General features: G+C 32.0%; 1 protein-coding gene and 2 long non-coding RNA genes across 6 annotated transcripts; 2 read left to right on the forward strand and 1 right to left on the reverse strand.

The window, feature by feature from the left end:
- Positions 1–3,781: 3,781 nt before the first annotated feature.
- Positions 3,782–7,995, forward strand: LOC103485395 (SUN domain-containing protein 4). Of its 3 annotated transcripts, XM_008442960.3 has the most exons (6): positions 3,782–4,058; positions 4,165–4,190; positions 5,019–5,240; positions 6,002–7,278; positions 7,378–7,463; positions 7,702–7,995. In XM_008442960.3, the coding sequence occupies exons 3-6, from the start codon at positions 5,081–5,083 to the stop codon at positions 7,943–7,945; spliced, it is 1,767 nt and encodes a 588-aa protein (XP_008441182.1). In that variant the 5' UTR covers positions 3,782–4,058; positions 4,165–4,190; positions 5,019–5,080; the 3' UTR covers positions 7,946–7,995. The 3 variants fall into 3 exon arrangements, with proteins under 3 accessions (XP_008441182.1, XP_050938583.1, XP_008441184.1); XM_051082626.1 differs by having other exon boundaries at positions 3,782–4,190; XM_008442962.3 differs by lacking the exon at positions 4,165–4,190.
- Positions 7,996–10,321: 2,326 nt separating this feature from the next.
- Positions 10,322–14,228, forward strand: LOC127148410 (uncharacterized). Of its 2 annotated transcripts, XR_007819397.1 has the most exons (6): positions 10,322–11,091; positions 11,312–11,403; positions 11,487–11,532; positions 11,612–11,742; positions 11,847–11,939; positions 12,025–14,228. It is a non-coding gene; the product is annotated as an uncharacterized LOC127148410 (long non-coding RNA). The 2 variants fall into 2 exon arrangements; XR_007819398.1 differs by having other exon boundaries at positions 10,341–11,091; positions 11,261–11,403; positions 11,847–14,228.
- Positions 14,229–14,652: 424 nt separating this feature from the next.
- Positions 14,653–16,244, reverse strand: LOC127148411 (uncharacterized). The gene is made up of 2 exons (XR_007819399.1): positions 15,228–16,244; positions 14,653–14,990 (listed from the first exon to the last, which is right to left on the reverse strand). It is a non-coding gene; the product is annotated as an uncharacterized LOC127148411 (long non-coding RNA).
- Between the last annotated feature and the right edge of the window lie 3,457 nt (positions 16,245–19,701).

The following is a 19,701-nucleotide window of genomic DNA, read 5'->3' on the forward strand; positions in this document are numbered from 1 at the left end:
TGAATCCTTTAATTTCTAGGTGCATGTAACTAAATTTATTATTGATCTTGAATGGTATGTGTACATATACTCATTTATGATTTATTTATTTTTTGTCTTTTTTCAAAAAATATATATATTTGAGAGTATATAAAAAGAGTCCATTTTTCATCATTTGTAATAATATTTATAATCCAACCAATTTAAGAAACAAAACAATATTAGTAGATTGAATGAATTTGTGACCATTTTCTTCTTTTTCTGTTCTTGAGGGTTTGGAAGAGTGACGTTTCTTCTCTTCTCTCTATTCAATGATATTGTGAAATTTAGAGCAAATAACGTGAGCTTATGGACTAGTCATCTTCCAACATTAATTGAAAAAGGTAATTCATTCTATACTCAATTAATCTCCCAAAAAAAAAAAAAAAGGCTATTAGTATACTTTTATTGTTGGTAGTTTTGTTATTTTCGTTATAATAGATGGTTCCTACCGTTGAATTTTTTATCTTAATAGTACAAATTTTATGTTTAATTTAGTTAAATATAATACATGAAGTTGTCAAATTTAGTTTTTTTTTTTTTTTTTTTTTTTTTGTACTATTAGTGGTTAAAAGATAGCCTTGCAATACTTTTTATAAATCTTAAATTTGACTTTTTAAAGTTAATATGGATTAAAATTGGTTAAAAAATAATAACAATTTTCATGCTAGAGAAGATGATTATTGAATACCGAAAATGTGAAGAAGACCATTATATTAAAATTTATAGAGGTGCTCAAACTAAAATAAAACATAACATGTGAAAGTAAAAATAAAACTAAAATAAAATTTAAGTAAAACAACATTAAATGATATTTTAATTTGTCTTTTAACTATATGTGTATATTATTCCTTATTAATCAAAACCAAATTTATAATGAAATTCGTTGTTACCCGTTCCTTATTTTTGGACCATAGATGCTAAAAATGATCAAAGATACAAAATTAAATGAGATAATTACTTAAAACAAATCTCGTGTCGTTTTCTTAGTTGTCTAAAAGTATTTCGGTTTAGGTCTAAACAAACATTGTCTCTTCTTTATAAAAAGATTGTATGCATGCATGCTTCTACTAGCATTCTTATCGAAGAAATCAAAGATAGATAAAACGAATAGAACATTAAGGTTATATTATAATCTTGAGATTAAAAAGAGTCGAAAGAAACAAAAATAATGAAAAGAAAATAAATATGTGAAGTGAAAATATGAATGTATTGATGACACTGGGCTTCATATCAATGTAAAATTTGATAGGTACATAGTATTGATCACTCCAAGACATTCAAATTTGTGGTCAAAGAGTTTGGAGGTGAAGAGGTTAGTTACTACTTCCAAATTAACTTACCATCACTTTTATTGTTATCATTATTATTCTTATAATAATTCTCTGAAATGGAACAAAATCTTAATATTCCATTTGGCAAACTTCATTTAAACATAATTAAATATGTGAAGTTTACCTTTTCACCCTAAACAAAAATTTACAATAAGAAAACTAATTTATATACATATACAAGTTATAAGATTTGATATAATTTGGGTCTTTTTAATCTTTCTAGTGTGAGGTATTGACTATTGAGATCACATGCTACCCCTAAAAGAATTCATATGTGGCTTCACTATTTTTTGTTCTATAACGTTTTTTAAAAACTAACTATCCGTTTAAGTTTCATCAACAATATTACCGTTGGTAATTAATAAAAACATTAAATTTCTCTCTCAAAACCAACTTATATTAAGAGAAATAACTCATATAGCTTACAAAGATTGCCATTGTGATTTTTTCATCTATCTTAATCTTAAATGAAGAACCTTTATAAATAAAACGATTTTGAGTCCCAACAAAACACTTCAATTTTTTTTTTTTCAAAATAACTTATTTTCAAAAGAAAACACATTTGAAAAGATAAACTTAAACATATCTAAACTCGTCAATGAAAATGTCTCCCAAACGAAATTTTATGAAATTGTGGAACTTGACTTCTGACTAGAATGGTACCTCTACCACCATAAATCATCCGTTCGACCTTTGATCGTTGCTATACTCTCAATTGGTCACTAAGTAGGTCCATTTTCCTATAGAAGATGCAACGTCTTTAGTAAGATATTCTCTTTTTTTTTGCTAGTCTCAATTTAGGTAGGTTGAACTAATTACAATTCTTCCCGCCAAAACTATTTCTTCTAAAATTGAAGTATCGGTCGCCTACTATAATAATTTTGTGGATTGAATATTCGATTAAAGTCCCACATAAACTAACTATGAAGAATATTATAATTATTTAAGTGAGAGACAATTTATTTTTTTAATTAGGACAAAGATAATATCAATTGACTCGAAGTTAGGTGAAGCCAAAAGCTAAGCTATATAGATCTATACTTAAAGTAAACAATATCATGCACTTGTAAAAGTGACATTGATTGTTCTAACAATTTGAATGATCAAACTTTATTTTAATAGATTTTTCTAGTATGTGCGTGAGATCAAACCTCTATGATCATGCTATTACTTTAAATTATTCCTCTTAAATCAAAGCAAAAGTTTGTTCATGTAACTCTCTCAACGGCCATTTGGTGAGATGTATTAAAAAGATTTTGAATAAGTTACATAGACCTAAGTATATCTTCAATATTGAATTAGATTTAGAATATGATTCTTATATTGATTAACAAGAACAACGAAACCTTCGTAGCTTTGTTTTTAGAATCATTAAAAAATTATCAAACTATTAAAACCTTTTATTTCTAGTTAAACCGATTAAGGTGGATGGTGTCTCGTATAATAAATTATATTCAAATTAAAAATATATTGAAAATAAACAAGTTTTTCAACAAACAAATTTGGTGTTTAAAAGTATTGGTGTAATCTTCCTTAAATTAAATATTATCAATCTCAGCATATTTTAACTAAAAAGTCGGTTCCTTCTCAACATTATAAAATTAAACAAAAATTTGTCGCCTAATTCCACATAACATAAACCGTACCTTCCCATCTAATTTTTAATTTATTAAAATTAGTTTTATCATACTTTAAAACCACTCAAATTCATTTTTATATTTCACTTTTACATTTATGAATTTTGAAATATTTGAAAATGATTTAAATTATCAATTGAGAATAATTTATAAACCGAACCTAAATATGTGTTTGACAATAAAAGTATGTGGGCACCGTTGTTTTAAATAAATAACAAACCAAAAATTAGGCGTAAAGTTATATCCAAATTTCACATTTTGAATAAATGAAAAAGTAAATAGAAGGGGACGAGAAAATTAATGCGGGTGACATGGCGCAGTCAAATACGTTATTGCCACCTCAGGTTTCGTTGTAATATGTCAGATTTTGATTGGTTGTCGGTGAGCTCCAATTATCTCATTTCATATTTTTATGTCTTCAAATTAAACTCATAAATAAACCTTTCTTTCTAAATGTAACTCTTTTTTTTTTTTTTTTTTTTTTTTTTTTTTCTAAAAAGAATTATTTCTTTCTTTAAAAAAATTAAAAATGTTTCTTTGACAAATTCAAATTTTTTAAATATGTAAATGAAAATTTTACAAATTAAAACGACTAAACAATAATTTAACATGTAGAGGACATAGATTTAGAAATTTCATTTTTAGAGTATGTTATGATTTTAGAATAATGGAACATTTAATTTCAAGTTTCATGATGAATTTTTAACCAAACTAAATAAATGTATATATATGAAAAAACAAACAATAAAATGAAAAGTTTAAAATAAAAGAATGATGTTAATTGGTGGGAAGAAGAAGAGGGTAAAGAGTAGAGTTAAGTGGTGCTTTGCTTTGCTTACGTATGGAGGGAAATATAATTTAGTTTTTGAAGTTAGAGAGAGGGAGAGAGAGAGAGATGATGATGATGAACAGTCCAAATGAGAAATTTGGAGAGAGAGACAATTGGATTTGAAATTGTGGAATGGAACTGTTTCCAAATGAAAACGAAATCGATGATTTCGATCATGAAACGCCTTGACGACGCTCCAAACATACGGCCGATACGCTAATCTTGATTACCTTCAATCAGGTCAATCTATGCTTTTATCTTCCATTAATTCTCTTTGCTTCAACTTCACACCTCATTTTCTCTCATTTTCTCTTCTTCTCTTCCTTCATTGCTTTCCCGTTTACAGATTCCCGATGCCGACTGCAATTCAAGGTTTGCATGCGATTTCCGTCACTACATTTCTATCAACTCTCATCGATTTTGGTTCTAGTTTTTCCCATTCCGTTTTTTTCTTTAATGAATCTGTGATCTGTGTGAAATGTTTCTTAATTATGTGCGACGTGATACGTTGAAATTAAGTAGTGTCTGCTTGTTCATTTGGTTTACCGACAACATCAAAACCAGGTGATGATCAATTGGAAGCTCTTATAATTCATCTCAATCTTTAACTTTAGGAATCCTCTTAGATGTGGCCACGACACCATCCGGTTTTGGTGGGACGGTGTTTCTTTTGCATAAAAAGGATTTGTTTGCTTAGCTGCCAAGATCTTTATTTATTTTGTCGAGAACTTTCATTTCCAGCAAACGAGATCATCGTTTCCTATACGAATTTCACCGGATGTTTCATTATTTGACGGTGACGTACTATGTGTTCGAAATTTAGTTCTTCTTTACGATTTATTTAGAAATTGAAAATTTGTTATTAATGTTGCTGCTGAATTTTTTAAGACTAGCTATCAATGATCCATTATATTTCTCATGAACCTTGGAGTGCATTACATTATTTTAAATTCATAATTCTAATCTGATTAATTTTCGTTTCTTCTCAAGTATGAAATTACGGAGCTGTTACAAAAGCTACCGTTTTCTTTATCAAAGGTGTGACTGGAAATAGACACAACATTCTGCTGTAACATGCCTGGCTTGGATATTTGTTTATGACTAATCTTCTCCTTTTTGTTACATCTAGATAATTCTATATTATTGCTCATGTGTTTGGAAAGTGAGTATTAATGTGAGCTCATGATTTATTTGGTGCAGAATACTCCTCCTATATTCTTAGGCACGGGCACTGGATGATTAGTGGCCTGAATTGATGTGAGATGCAGCGGTCACGTAGAGCTCTTCTGCAGAGAAGAGCTTTAGAGAAAACTACCAATGGGAGGAATCGCTTGTATATGTTCTTTCTATCCTTAATATTTGTGTCGTGGGGGCTATTCTTCCTCTTTAGCTCATGGATCAGACAGGGCAACAGTCGTAAAGGTCAGCATCTAACTGAACTTTCTTTACCTTTCTTTTTATTTACAATGATCTGAGAATCTAATTTGAGAAACTTTTCCGCTATACAATTTTTATTTAATATTATGGGTATAGCGTTTGTTTTCTTCATATTTGAGATGTCAGTCACCACACCACTAAAATTTTCAGTTCGATTGTAAATTGTTTTGCACATGATACAGAAATTGAGTATATTAGCATGATACATTTCTTTCATGGTGTTTTTGAATTGGATGGCTTCTCCTTGATTTTTTTTCTTATTGAATTTGAGTCATCCATCAGTATTTGGGTTTTTCCTTAGACCAGTATGCTTGTTGGTTTTTAGAAATGACTTTGCTGTTCTTCTCTTGTTTTTATTTAGGAGTTGGGGTATAAAGTCTTTGATAGTTTGCAGAGATTTCAAACTAGGCTGTACCATTTTATTTCAATGGTTTGTCACACTTCTTAGGAAACAAGGATCTATTTGTTTCTGCTAGAACAATACTAATGAATAAAACCTTAATGAAAGTTACCACAAAAGAAGTTATAAAAACATAGGTCAAAAGGTAATATTTCCTGGGGAAAAATGTATGTTGCAATTCTATACCTTCTTCTGGCATTTGAAGTCTGCTCATCTTGTTTCTATCACTATAATTACTTTTAAATTATACAAGGAATATTGCATAATAGATTTCCTCTTTTCTTAGTTAACAGTGGGGTCGTGTAATTGAATAACTTACTTACGCTCGACTCTATTTGCTATTTAGATGGCTGCACCTATCTACAAGATAGCATATCGACTTGGAATGAATCCAAGTATGAAAACTACAAGCATTCTGAAAGCCGTCAGAATAAAAATTGTTCAGTTGCCCTTTTAAAGGATCGGTTCATAGACAGTGCAAAATCCAGAGCCTTTGATGATGATATCTTTGTTCGTGAAGAAAATGAAAATCATGACAATTTTGATGAGAATGTAACTTTGCTTGCATTTGGGGAGCTGCCTGACGTGAAGAAAGATGATGGCTTAGGAGTGAATTTTGAAACTGATGCTCTAAATTCTGATCGCCTATCTCATGTTTTACCCCTTGGTCTTGAAGTTTTCAAAAGCAGAGCATTTATCTCAGAAACCAAAACCAGAACTGGTCAAGTGGAAAGTACTTTACTTAGGTTAGAGCCTAGCGGTGCAGAATACAACTATGCAGCAGATTCAAAGGGGTCAAAGGTATTGGAATTTAACATGGAGGCCAAGGGAGCCTCAAATATATTAGAACGGGACACGGACAAGTACCTCAGAAATCCATGTTCTGCTGAGGAAAAATTTGTTACCTTGGAACTCTCTGAAGAAACATTGGTGCGTACTATTAAAATTGCTAATTTTGAGCATCACTCTTCCAATTTGAAGGAATTTGAGCTTCTTGGAAGTTCGATTTATCCTACAGATGTTTGGATAAAGCTTGGAAACTTTACTGCTGCAAATGCAAAGCATGCTCAAAGGTTTGTCTTAAAGGAGCCAAAATGGGTGAGGTACCTGAAATTAAGACTTCTAAGTCATCATGGTTCAGAATTCTACTGCACACTAAGTGTCTTTGAAGCTTATGGATTGGATGCCGTTGAGGAAATGCTGGAGGATTTGGTTTCGGTTCAGGACAATACCTTTATATCAACAGGACTTCCTGCCAACAATGAACCGACAACAAAGTACGAGAAAGAGCATCATAACTACAACGGAGTAATATCCTCTTTAAGGAATGAGGCGGATATAGTAGAGGACTTTGTTAAACAAGACATACCGGATAGGTTTCAAGAACTGCGCCCTCATCATCAAGCAGGCAGGATGCCTGGGGACACTGTTCTGAAGATACTGATGCAGAAAGTTCGCTCATCCGATTTAAACTTGTCTATCCTGGAGCGGTATTTGGAAGAACTACATTCCAAATATGGAAATATTTTCAAACAGTTCAATGACGACATTCGGGAGAATGACATACTCGTTGAGAAGAATCATGAAGACATAAGGAATCTCCTCAGAATCCAGGAGAGCATTGTATGTTAAATTTCTTACCTCCATATGATTCTAAGTTGTTATTATTCGAGATTGATCTCTATAATCTTCAATCTATATATTTAAATGTTATCTTTTCAGGGTAAAGATGTTAATGATCTCATTTCTTGGAGGTCCTTTATTTCTCTGCAGTTGGAAAATCTACTCAGAGACAATGCAATTCTCAGGTTAACCCCTAACCTTTGCTTCATATTTTTTATCTTTGTTTTTTAAATCAAGAAAAATTTTATCTATTTAAATTTTTTTTTTGATAAAAATGATTTCTAAAAAGCTATTTTGAGAGAGGGTTTGTTTGACAAACACTCCAATTTTTCTCAAAATGATTAATTTTTAAAGGTAAACAATTGAAAAGTTAAATCAAACAAACGTATCATTAATGAGTGAGCGTTTGTTTATTGTCTGTAGATCTGAGATGAATGAGGTTAGGGAGAAACAAAATGCTCAAGAGAACCAAGACGGTACGATGGTTTTTGTATGTATTGTTTTTTTATTATTTGGAGTGACAAGGGTGTTCATAGATGTGGTGGTTAGTGTTTATAGAAGAACAAGAAGTATGGAAAAGAAGAGTAAATCTGGGAAATTTTGTATGACTTCTTCCTGGATTTTGTTGCTTCTGAGTTGTAGCATCTTCTTTTTCATTCTTTTCTAGTTTGTAGTTTCATTCGTAAGTAATGTATCCACACTTGCAAATTTTGTGTACCCAATGTGCTCAATATACCTCTTTTTTTCGCTTAAAAAACTAAGCAAACACACATACCTTATCATTTATTAAATTAAAGATATTTTAGTAAGTTTAAAGATAAACTTAGACACACCTATGTTACATCTAATACATTTGATATACACTTGGTACATCATTAATACATATTTGATATATTTGTCACATTCAATAGACTACTAATATACACTTCATTTTTATTTTGATACATTTGATACACCTATGTTATATACTTGATACTCTTCTAATAGGCATTTGATACACATGACATATACTTAATATACGTTTGGCACACATTTATTACACGCTTGATACATACTTGATACACGCTTGATACATATTTTATACCAAATATTTGGATTTACAATAAAAGGTTCTTAATTTTTGCTAAAGAATTGGGTAAAGAAAAATATATGGTTTTGGTTTTGTAAAAATATAAATCACAAATGCATATTATTATAACTCAAATTAAAATGATCTACACCTCAAACACAAACTATTACTATTTATCTATGATAATATAGGACTATATTAATAACTCAATTTCTTATCCCAAATGTCCTCTAAAATCGTATCACATTGTTTTGACAAAGTTAATAAAGATCAATTTATTTACAAAAATGTCATGTTAATTTATTTACTCGAATCTCATTAGGTATATTTACTTAATTATTAAATTAAGAATTCTTAATATTTAGTTATTTTCATTATTTATGTCTATAAATATGTTCATCAAGTGTATTAAGAGCATATTGGATATTGGACTTGTTTTTTTTCATATTTACAAATAAATGTGTGACAAACTTGCAAATCTTAAACTTCAAATTTGTCACAGTGCAATTTTCAATATGATTTTGATACATATACTTCACAATTTCTTCAATTAGAGTGAAAAAGTTGTTTCAAATGTTAACTGTCGAAAATATTCAATATAGCAAAATTTTTCACCGAATAAACACAATGAAGCATCTAATAATAATAGATGATAATTATCTATCAATATCAATCTGTCAATGATAATTTTGTTATATCGTATACATTTTTGCTATAATTATAAACAAGCTCTATTACTTGTTTACTGTGGATATTGTTAAACAATAAAATTATCACCGGCCAGCATTTTCACTCTAAATTTAAAAAAAAAGTATTCACATATTATGAAATGATTATTATTATTTAGTTAGTTTTACTTAAAAAAGTTATTGTAACCGGCAAACTAAGAAAAATAATTATAAAATATAATAAAATTTTAGATTCTATCAACAAATATTAATAAACTTTCTATTGAACTTAAAATATATTAGTATTTTGATACAATCTAAAATTTTTCTATATTTTAAAAATATTTAGACCAAACAACTTAGATTTCTTGGAACCTCCTAGATCTAAATTACAAGAGGATATTTGCGTCTGTGGGTTGATTCAACTATACAAAGCTTTTAGATCAGAGTCATTTTATAATGATCAATTCTTGAGGTTCTTTTAGTGTCGGCACAAATAGAGCCCACCAAGGGCAATACATACAGTTAGAGGTTTACTTTCTCAACTCTGTTTACTTGGATAGAGTCATATTGGATGATCCCCAAACATAAACATAAAAGGTTTACTTTCTAAAGTTAAGTTTATTAACATTATTTCTACCTCTAAATAATTTTGTTTCTTTGATATCTATGGTTTATCAATAGTTTAAAAAACCAACTCAAAAGTTGAAAGAAAGAAAATAGCATTCAAACTTTGGTTTGCTTTTCAAATTATTGGCATAAAGTAGACAACAAAGTAAAAAATTTGAAGGTGGAAATAGTATTCATAAATTTAATTTTTCAAAACAAAAAATTCAAATGGTTATCAAACAATTGTAATAACTTATTTTTTTTTGCTAAGGAGAATATATACGTCCACTTTTAAATTTGTTATTTTAGTTGGACCATTCTACGGAAGAAACAATTTTAAATATAAATATAAAAGAAAAATGAAATTTGCCATGGGTATTAGAGGAAAGAAAGTTAGGAAATTGGAGCCAAAACTCCAAACCCCCATTCATTTTTGGTTTAACACTTAAGCAAGCTTTTAATTGGGGACTTTAAAAGCTTCAATCTCAATTGGTAAAAGTTGAAGAAATTAATGACGTGGGGGTGGAAGAAGAAAGCTACACCGTTGATTTATTTTTCTTAACCCGTGAGGTAAGGGATATTAAAGAGTGTCACCAATGAGGAAGTCCAAGTCAGCTAGACAGCCACCACACAAATAAGGAAAATATCTTGATGGTCGGAGAGATGTAGGTACCATTCCCAATCCCCTTTGTGCCATCTTTAATTCAATTATTGATCATTTCCTCTTTGCATTCTATAAATAAAACCCATTTTGGTGGTAATCAATTACATCATCCAATAGCAATCATTCCCTTTTCCGTTTCAATCAGTTTCTTTCTTGATTACGATCTTGTTTGCAGAAAAATAGAAGAAGAATCTACGAGTACGCTATTGAACAAATGAAAAGAAAAAATATCGCCATGGGATCAAACCCTTTAGACCTCATAGAATATAACCACGACCAGCAGAACACAGCCTCCACCTCATCTCCAAAGAAGAACCTCCCGGAAGGAGTTCACTAGAACAAATATAGGCTTTAATGTCGGTTGGGAAAAATGGAAAATGAACATTAATGTCGGTTTTGAAAACGCGGATGTTTAATGTCGGTTTTCCACCGACATTAAAGACTAAGCTTTAATGTCGGTTTTCCACCGACATTAAAGACTAAGCTTTAATGTCGGTTTTAAACCGACATTAAAGGTCCGCCATTTTGAAAACCGACATTAAAGGTCCATTTAATTTTTTTTTAATAATTTTATTTTGTGAAAAAATAATAGTCTCTCTCTTACTTTACTCTTTCGACCCTCTCCTACTCGCGCAATCCCTTTTCTTCTCCAAATGAATTCGTCCATTTCTTCTTCGGCGACTTTTTCTTCTCCGATGCCCGTTCCTTCTCCGACTTTTTCTCATTGTTTTTCTCATCTTCTTTTCTTTTTCTGAATCCTTCCCATATTCATCCAAAGGCATGCTCATCCACTTTCTGTAGAGGTAAATTCGTATTTTACATTTTCCATTCTTCATCTTCGATTTTGATTTTCGATTTTCATTTGGGTTTCCTTCCTTTGAGTTTCTGTTTTCCCATTTCGTTCAATGGGAATGTTGCGGTTGATTGATTTGTTTTTTTATAATTTTATGAACTATTCATATCCAACTTTAGGGTTTAGGGTCGAATCACCATCGCTCTCTATTTTCTCTTCTTCTTCGATAGTTCCGTCACTCTCTTCTTATGGATTGTTGGTCCCTTTCTCTCCCTCTCGACGACGAGTTCAAGAAGCTCGTCAATCGTATGAACCCTCACAGGTTTCTTTTTCTCTTTAATCTTCGATTTTCATTATGGGTTTTGTTTACTCTGTTTCTTTTCTTAAATGGGTTTTGTTTTCCAGGGTTACCATTGATAATGATTCCATCAGAAAAGCTACTCCGATTAAGGTCTTTTTTTTTCTACTTCAATTATTATTTATCCCTTCCATTCCTAACAGCGCTGAATTTCGCCGTAAACTCTCTGCAGTAATCAGCCCTTTCGTTGCATCAGCAAGCAGCCGAAAACCGCTGCAAAGCTCAGACACAAACACCTCGACGTCGAGCTTCTGTGCCATCACCGGCAACAAGTCTTCATACCCTTCATCCACTCTACTTGAGGTATTATGATTTTGATCCATTGCTTGATATTTTATTTGAAGTGCTTGTGCCTCACGTTGTAGATATGAACTTTATAAGATTTGTATTATGTTCTTATATCATAGGCCGAATGGGGACCCCTTCGTCATGTGCGTGTGATCAAAGAGCGCAATTCTGGCATTTCACGGGGTTTTGCATTTATTGATTTTCCTTCAGTGGTACATATAAATTTTCAGACTCTGTATTGGTTAATTATATCATATTTTTGTGGTAGGCATGTATAAGTTATTATTGATGAAATAGGGAGCAGCACAGACAATGATGGACAAGATTGGTGATGATGGTTTAGTTGTAGATGGCAGGAAGCTTTTCTTTGAGTACAGGTTTGTTCATTTGTCTGCATAATTAAGATATATCACTCAATTTGATAGGTCTACCATTTCTCTAATTGTGTATAGGTTTCTTTTCTGTTTCTATTTTTTACTTGGAGTTTGAGAAAAGCTGGGATCATGAGAAATAGTCTCTGTATTTTATTCAATCAACAATACTTTTGTGCAAGTACGAGGCAATTCCATGGTTTAATTTTTCCTGCAAGCTTATTTTGGTTTTCATCTATTATGTACTACAGTAGTAAGCCAACGGGGGGTGCAGGAGGATCTTTTGCTGCAGAAAATACTACAAGATCAGGCCATTTTAGCAAGAACATGACAATGCCATCGGATTGGATGTGCACAATCTGTGGCTGTGTAAATTTTGCACGACGAACGTCTTGTTTTCAGGTTTTGACAACATTTTCTTCTATAATTCCTACTTTTGATAATTGGAATCTGTAGTTGTAGTCATAGAGATCCTCCAACTATGTTTCTGGTGCACGGGCTGTGTACTTGGCTGGAAAGGAATCATAGGATCTTTAGAGGGGTTGAAAGTTATGGAGATGAGCTTTGAGAGTTGGTTAGATTTAAGTCTTTTGTCTGGGTGTCCGTTGATTTTTGTAAGTACCAACTTGTCATTGTGCGAAACCTATTTTTTATTTTCTTGAGGCAACTTTCTCTATTTTTTATTTTCAAGTTTGCAGTCATAACCTTGGGAAGTAGTTGTAGACTATGTTTGTATGTGAAATCTTAAAGGTTTTCAAAAGGGCTTGCTCATGTTGATTACATGCTCAACCATTTTCTAGAGGTATGTTGTTTTTATTGCAATACTTTTCTGACATTCATAATGCTCATACTTCTATTCTGTTAGTTTAGGTGACTCCTTTTCATGGCAATTATACTTCTGGTATTGTGCTGTACCATCTCATGTTTAATTTCTGATTTCTAATTATTGTTTGTACAAAGAAATATAATATATATTGATATATGCAGGCTATCGCTGTAGTGAAGCAAGCATTGGACGTTGACCCTACAAACTTAGAGATGCTTCATGCACTTGGTGTGAGTCATGCAAATGGTCAGTTGTTGCTTCCTTATCTAATTACATGTTGTATATGTGTATATTCACTAAAAGCAATTTTTCTAACATAGAGTCTTTGGAGTTGTTTGGGTTCAGAGTTGCCGTAGTTTGTGGTCATTGTAATTTGTGGGATTATATAATAGTTTTGTGGAGTTAGAATAGTTTGACTTTGGGGTGTAGGCTATTTTAGTCTGACTATATAGTTTGTGTTTGTGGTGAAGATTTAGTCATTGGTGGTTGGTTCATTGTACTGTAACTTGCCTGTTCAAGGCTCTTTGGCATTGGCTTTCTTGATGGAGCAATAAAGGTGTTGTAGAATTGCTCTTCATCACAATTCTCAGAGGATATGATGTATGTATATCTAAAAGGTAGGTGTAGGAAATATTTTTCATGTAACAACCAACAGGATGCCATATTTATTATTTATTCACAAAGTTCATTGTTGTTTCTAGTTTGTTGCCATATTTTTCAGTCAGGTTATGGCAAGGAGGAAATACCGCTGGCCCTGGTGTGGTGTTTTTCTTTTGAAGATTAAAAAAAAAAAATCTTTGTGATATGTGGTTTGCTTGCTTTGAACGACCTTTTTTTCTCTTAAATAAGTTGGTTTCTGTTTTTTACATTTTTGTTTTGTTTGTGATATGGATACTTAGTTACGTAGGTTTCGGTTGCGAGACTTGCAATTATAACTAGGTCATAAAATTGTTACTTATCAATTCAACCATCTTGATGTCTTTTACAGGGAGATATCACTAAACAAATGACTGCAATAGAAGAAATGGTTGCAAGTGAGTACAATTAGCCAGACCCTTATCTTTGTGACAAGATCTTGAAGATGGTCATTTGTGAAGCGTTCTAGTTTGCTATTAGTTGCAATTTTAGTTATTGCTCTCTCAATATATTCTTTTTCTTTCTTTCTTTCTTTTTTTCCAAAGGATGATCAATGTATAATAATTAAGCTTCATAACTTCTTTGTATTTGGAGCCAAGTTGTATATAAATGTACACATTATTAAGATTTCATTTTGTATATGTACAAGTAAAAGATTTCATTTTTAACTATTTGGTGTCATACAAAATGGACAATAATGCAAGGATTTAATAAAAATAAATTTGAAAAAACGACATTAAAGACAGCTTTAATGTCGGTTAAAAAAAAATTAAAGACATCTTTAATGTCGGTTATCCACCGACATTAAAGATAAACCGACATTAAAGGCCTTCAATAACACCTTCAAAGATGTCGGTTTATAACCGACATTAAAGCCCTTTAATAACGCTCGCAAAGATGTCGGTCGCCAAGTGACATTAAAGGCCTTTAATGTCGGTTTTAAACCGACATTAAAGGCCAAATTTCTTGTAGTGTTCGATCCACGGAGCATTTGGGAGAAGTCATCCCAAATGCTCTAAAGCTTACAGAAAAATTAACCTTTTCAGATTATTCAAAGACCAGTTGGGCATTCAAAGTCCAAGATAATTTAGAAATCACCAGAACAGAAAAGATCCTTGTAGATAATACTTGGGTGGCCTTCCATAAGAAAGACAGGAAGCATATGATAGCCTGCCTCAATGGCTTATCAGTATACTTTGGTGAGAAGAACCAAGAGAACAGGTGCTATGTGCTATTTTCAGGTACACAGCCTGGGATATACAAGAGTTGGGCATCCGTTTGTGCTGTCACCAAAGGCACTAAAGCCCATTATAAAAAATACTCTACCATAGAAGAAGCCCAGGCTGAAGCAGATCAGTATCTGAAGAAAGGGCAGTACTACATAGATCCGGAGCTTCGAGAAAAAACTCCAGAAGCTAATAATTTAGAATCTATGAAGAAGATTAAAGAATCAGAAAAAGAACTTATGAATTTAAAGAAACAAGTTCTGAAGATAGAAGAGCAGATTATGAGATTGAAAGATAAAATAGATCAGCTAGAAGCAGAAAATCAGCATCTACGAGACCAAACTTTCTTGCCGGAGTAGAGTACCAAAGGAAGGAAAAAAAGTAAAAACCAAAGAAGAGTACAAAGAATAGACGATAGACAGACTGTCGTCTATACAATACCTTGCAATAAAACCGTCATAGATTCCGGTGTACAAAAAAGCCATGGACTACGTATGGTTAGAATCAAAAATCAGTAGAATGATCGTCGGAGAAACAAGCCGGTGACCGCAGAATCCATCGGCAGAAGAGGTACTGACGATTGATGTAGATCCCAGACAGCAGTATCTGGCAAAGACTAAAGTGGATTGAAAGCTCAAATAAAGAAGTGGATCGTCCTAAGTACTCCCACTAACAAAAAAGAATTAGACAGCTTTATCAAAGTAGGAATCTTTGGTTTGATAATAATAATAATAATAATAATAATAATAATAATAATAATAATGTAACCTTAGACCAATTATTATTGTAAGGGTAACCCGTAAAACACGGTTTTGCCATCTGATCTTAAGTCGTAGATCATCGGGGGAATTCCAGAGAAGGAGAGGAAAGAAAAACGTAATTTGTAATGTGTGGCCTAAAGTTTCACTCAAAGGTTACTTACACAATACCATATATAAAGCTTATATTATTGTACTTATTTTCCTTTTAAATAAATAAAGCATTATCTTTCGAAATTCTTGACCAAAAGTTTTTTACTGTTTCTGTCAAGAATTATTTTGTTAATACCGTCTCGAATCTTATAACAGCCTAATCTGATCCAAATATTGAAAGAATTTATCAGGAGGCAGAAGCTCTTAGAATACTACAAATAGTCAGAATACTTATAATAAAGAAATTATTGTTAAAACCTCCACGACCCCTAGTGAGAGAGAGATTTGCATGCCAAAAATATAATTTCTTTACCATATTTATAGAACTCTTGGAATAGCAGCAGTGTGGATCTTTTTTTGTTCGATCTACATGTTGGTCTCTGCCTCCGTTGATGGCTATGCCAAAACAAACTTGTGGCAACTAGGGTTCTATGAGAGCGACTGCTAGGGTTGAACAAAGCCTATACCTCTAATACCATGATAATTTTATATAATATCTTGAATAAATTAATCCAATGGGTACATAATAACCTATTACATTGGTGAATAAAATAGAAACCAAAATACTTATAAAGTAAACAAAAAAAATATGAAAATAATATTAAATAAGAATAAACACAATAAACCCTAATTTCCTTTAACGAAGTGACATCCATCATTCCATGTCTGCAGTACTTCTGAGCTTGTTTACACGAAATGTATATAAAATATCTCAAGTAGTACTCGCAGCACAACAACGATTTTTCTATCTGAGGCTCCATGCTAATAAGATGTAATTGAAACAGAAACAATGAGTCTTCTCCTTTTCAAATATGCTTATAAGGATTTCCTGATCTAGATCTTGGTATCTCACTAGTTAGATGCTCAAACTTGCCACGTCCCTCAAGGACCATTTTAATGGACTAAGACCAAGAGAAATGATTTTGACAATTAACCTTTTCTCCTCTAATAATAATTAATCCTATGAAATTTTTTCAAAGAGCCAGACAAATAATTTGCAGTAGTTAAAGTAAGGAAAGAGGTTATCAGATTCACTGGATACATTGATAAACCGGAAGGAATGTCAGAATCCACTATATTAGAATTTAAGTTTGTGAGAGCACCTAGGGTTACCCCACGAGTAGCGATTTGTTGCTAAAAACTTGCACTACAAGAAAATATGTATTTCCGGACGCACAATACATTCGTCGAGATAAATGACGTTGGGAGAAAAAGCTTCTTCCGACGTTGTAGAAGCTCCATCAGGAAAGGTTGGCAATCCCAACGCAACATAAGGTGACGTCGATATAAGGTAATTTAATGAAAAAAAAATTCAAACTTCTCCTGACGGCGTTATGCATGGCGTCAGAAGAAGTTTATAATTTTTTTAATATATTTAACTTCTTCTGACATCGTGATGCATGGCACCGAGAGAAGCTTATGGTTTTCTATATATATTTAACTTTACCCGATGTCGTTAGTCATTCGTCAAGCGTTCCCCTTCAAATACCATTTTCAGATTTGTAAAAACATATATGTGTTAGCTGAAAATGAGGGAAAGAGAGATCGAAAACAAGGGAGACAAATGAAGGGTTTGAAGGTCGAAAGAAGAAGAAGAAGGTCAACTGCCGCTTGTCACGCACCTTCCGTTGCTTGTCGCCACCGTTGACAATTGTGAGCCATCGTCCGCCCCTCGTTGATAAGTGTTTTTTTTTTTTGTTCTTTGTTTTGATTTGAGTTTGAGAAAAAAAATACTAAATGGGTATGTTTTTATCATTGTCAAGGCCTTCTTTTGTGTGTTTTTCTCCTTGTCGTCGTCGTCTGCCACTGTCGTTCCACCGTTGTCGTCGTCCAACCCTTGCCAGTAAATCTTTGTTTTTAATTTTTTTTTCTTTTGGTTTGAGGTTGAGAAAATTATTAAATATTTGTGTTAGTTTTTGTTATTGTTGTTGATTTTATTGTTATTGTTATTGATTTTACTGTTATTGTTATTGTTATTGTTATTGTTATTGATTTTACTGTTATTGTTCTTGAAGGAATTTCTTCCTTCTTTCTTATGCTAAGATCCGATTAGATCTCTCCTGCATTTCTTCTAATTTTTCTATTTTTTCACTTTTCCATTCATTTTTCATTCTAGGTTTTTTCTGTGTTGCAGTATTTTTTTTAAAATAGAGGATCTCCCGACACACAAAATGTAGTGTCGAGCAATCCTTGACATCTCTTGATGCTTAAACAAGGCGTCAGGAGATGCTAAGGATCTCCCAACGCCATAGCAGTGCAACAACGTGAGGTATCTCTTCTTCTCTTTTCTGTGCAAGTTGATTTATTCTCGAAAGAAACTGCATATTCTTTAATATATATGTTCATAAATCTTGTTTGAAAATCACATATTCTTAATATGTAAATCTTGTTTGAAAACTAGAGATTCTTTTATGTTATTCTTATTTTTCATTTTCTATTGAACCTCCGATCACCAAAGACAGTGTAATCATTGGTAGTTTAATTTACTAACCACGCGATCACTAAGTTCCAAAATCTAACGGATATTACTCTCTTATTATTATATGATTATTGTCTGATACATATTTGTTGTTTTAAATTTGAGTATTCCTCTTATAGTTTTTTATAGTTGTATAATAGCTATCTAATATATTTAATTAGTTTATGATAGCCCTCTAATATAATTTTGTTGTTTTAAAATTGAGTAGTTATCTGATAGTTTGTGATAGATGTATGAAATATCTAATTAGTTTGTGATAACCCTTTTATACATATTTTTGGTAGCTCTCTGATTCATATGTATTGTTAAAAAAATATGAAAATCAAAGAAGTGAAAAACAAAAAATGATCAAGAAAAATTAAAAAAGTGTTATGAAATAAAGAACAAAGAAACAACCAAAGAGAAAAGTATAAACAACACAAAGAAAAGAATAAAGAAGAGAGGAAGTAGAGAAGACAATTGAACTTAATTGTGGTATGTATACAAATGATCATTAGGGTTGTGAAAATAATGGCCTACAAAACCAAACATAAATAGGGGACAAGAAAGTTATGGAATTGGTGGGAAAGGTTATGACATGAATTTATAACTTAAGAAAGTTATAGACATTTAATAATATGTAAAATATTCATAATAAAAAGCTAAATGTTTAACCAAAATATCAAGAAAGGAAAGGATGATGGAAGCTCTGTAAGTAAGTACATTGCCTATTAACTAACTGACATTTTACTTCTTTTGATTTTCTATTCATTAACTTATGATCTAACATAACATACCATCACATGCAGTCAAGGTTGATTATTACTCAAAAATAGATATAATTGAAACATTGTTAAGAATTTAACACCAAACTGAATAGATAGTTTAAAAAAGGCCTATTTGGATTCTAAGATTGGGTTTAACTCAAATAGCCTAATTTGACCTATGTTTTTACACAATTGGCCTAATTTGCTTATATATTATACTAAGGTCCTAATTGGGCTAATATTTTACAGAAAAGTCTGGCCCAAACTACTACACTATCCATATTAAATGATTTACAAATTAAAAAAAAAATGGTAAGTGATACGTGAATGGCGTGAAAATAGGAAATTTTTGAACCACGTAAGGAAAGAGGCAATTGCGGAATCCATTATACTCTCTTTTGTACGCTGAAATTTTTCTTCAACCAATCTTTAGGGTTTTGAAAATGGAAGACAAAACGGTGGTGGAATCGAGATGGAAGACCAAACGATTGTGAAAATGGACGAGATTTTGAAATCCGTATTGATCGACAGCGGCGGCCACTGGAAAATCCGAATTCGTTGTTGAGTTAATTAATCTACGGCGGAGGGAATTGGAGAATCCAGCTTCTGACGGCAATGCGATGCTGTTTTCGTACCTGGACACGCTTTCAATTTTAAAATCGACGGGCGTGACGGCGGAGGAAATTCGTCGAAGACGAATAGGGGATTGGTGACACTTTGTTCGGAGTTTTTGAACGGCGGGACGGACACGACGGAGATAGTGATAGAGTGAGGGATGC

The sequence above is a fragment of the Cucumis melo genome, chromosome 3, assembly GCF_025177605.1.
Source record: "Cucumis melo cultivar AY chromosome 3, USDA_Cmelo_AY_1.0, whole genome shotgun sequence".
Classification (NCBI taxonomy): Eukaryota; Viridiplantae; Streptophyta; class Magnoliopsida; order Cucurbitales; family Cucurbitaceae; genus Cucumis; species Cucumis melo.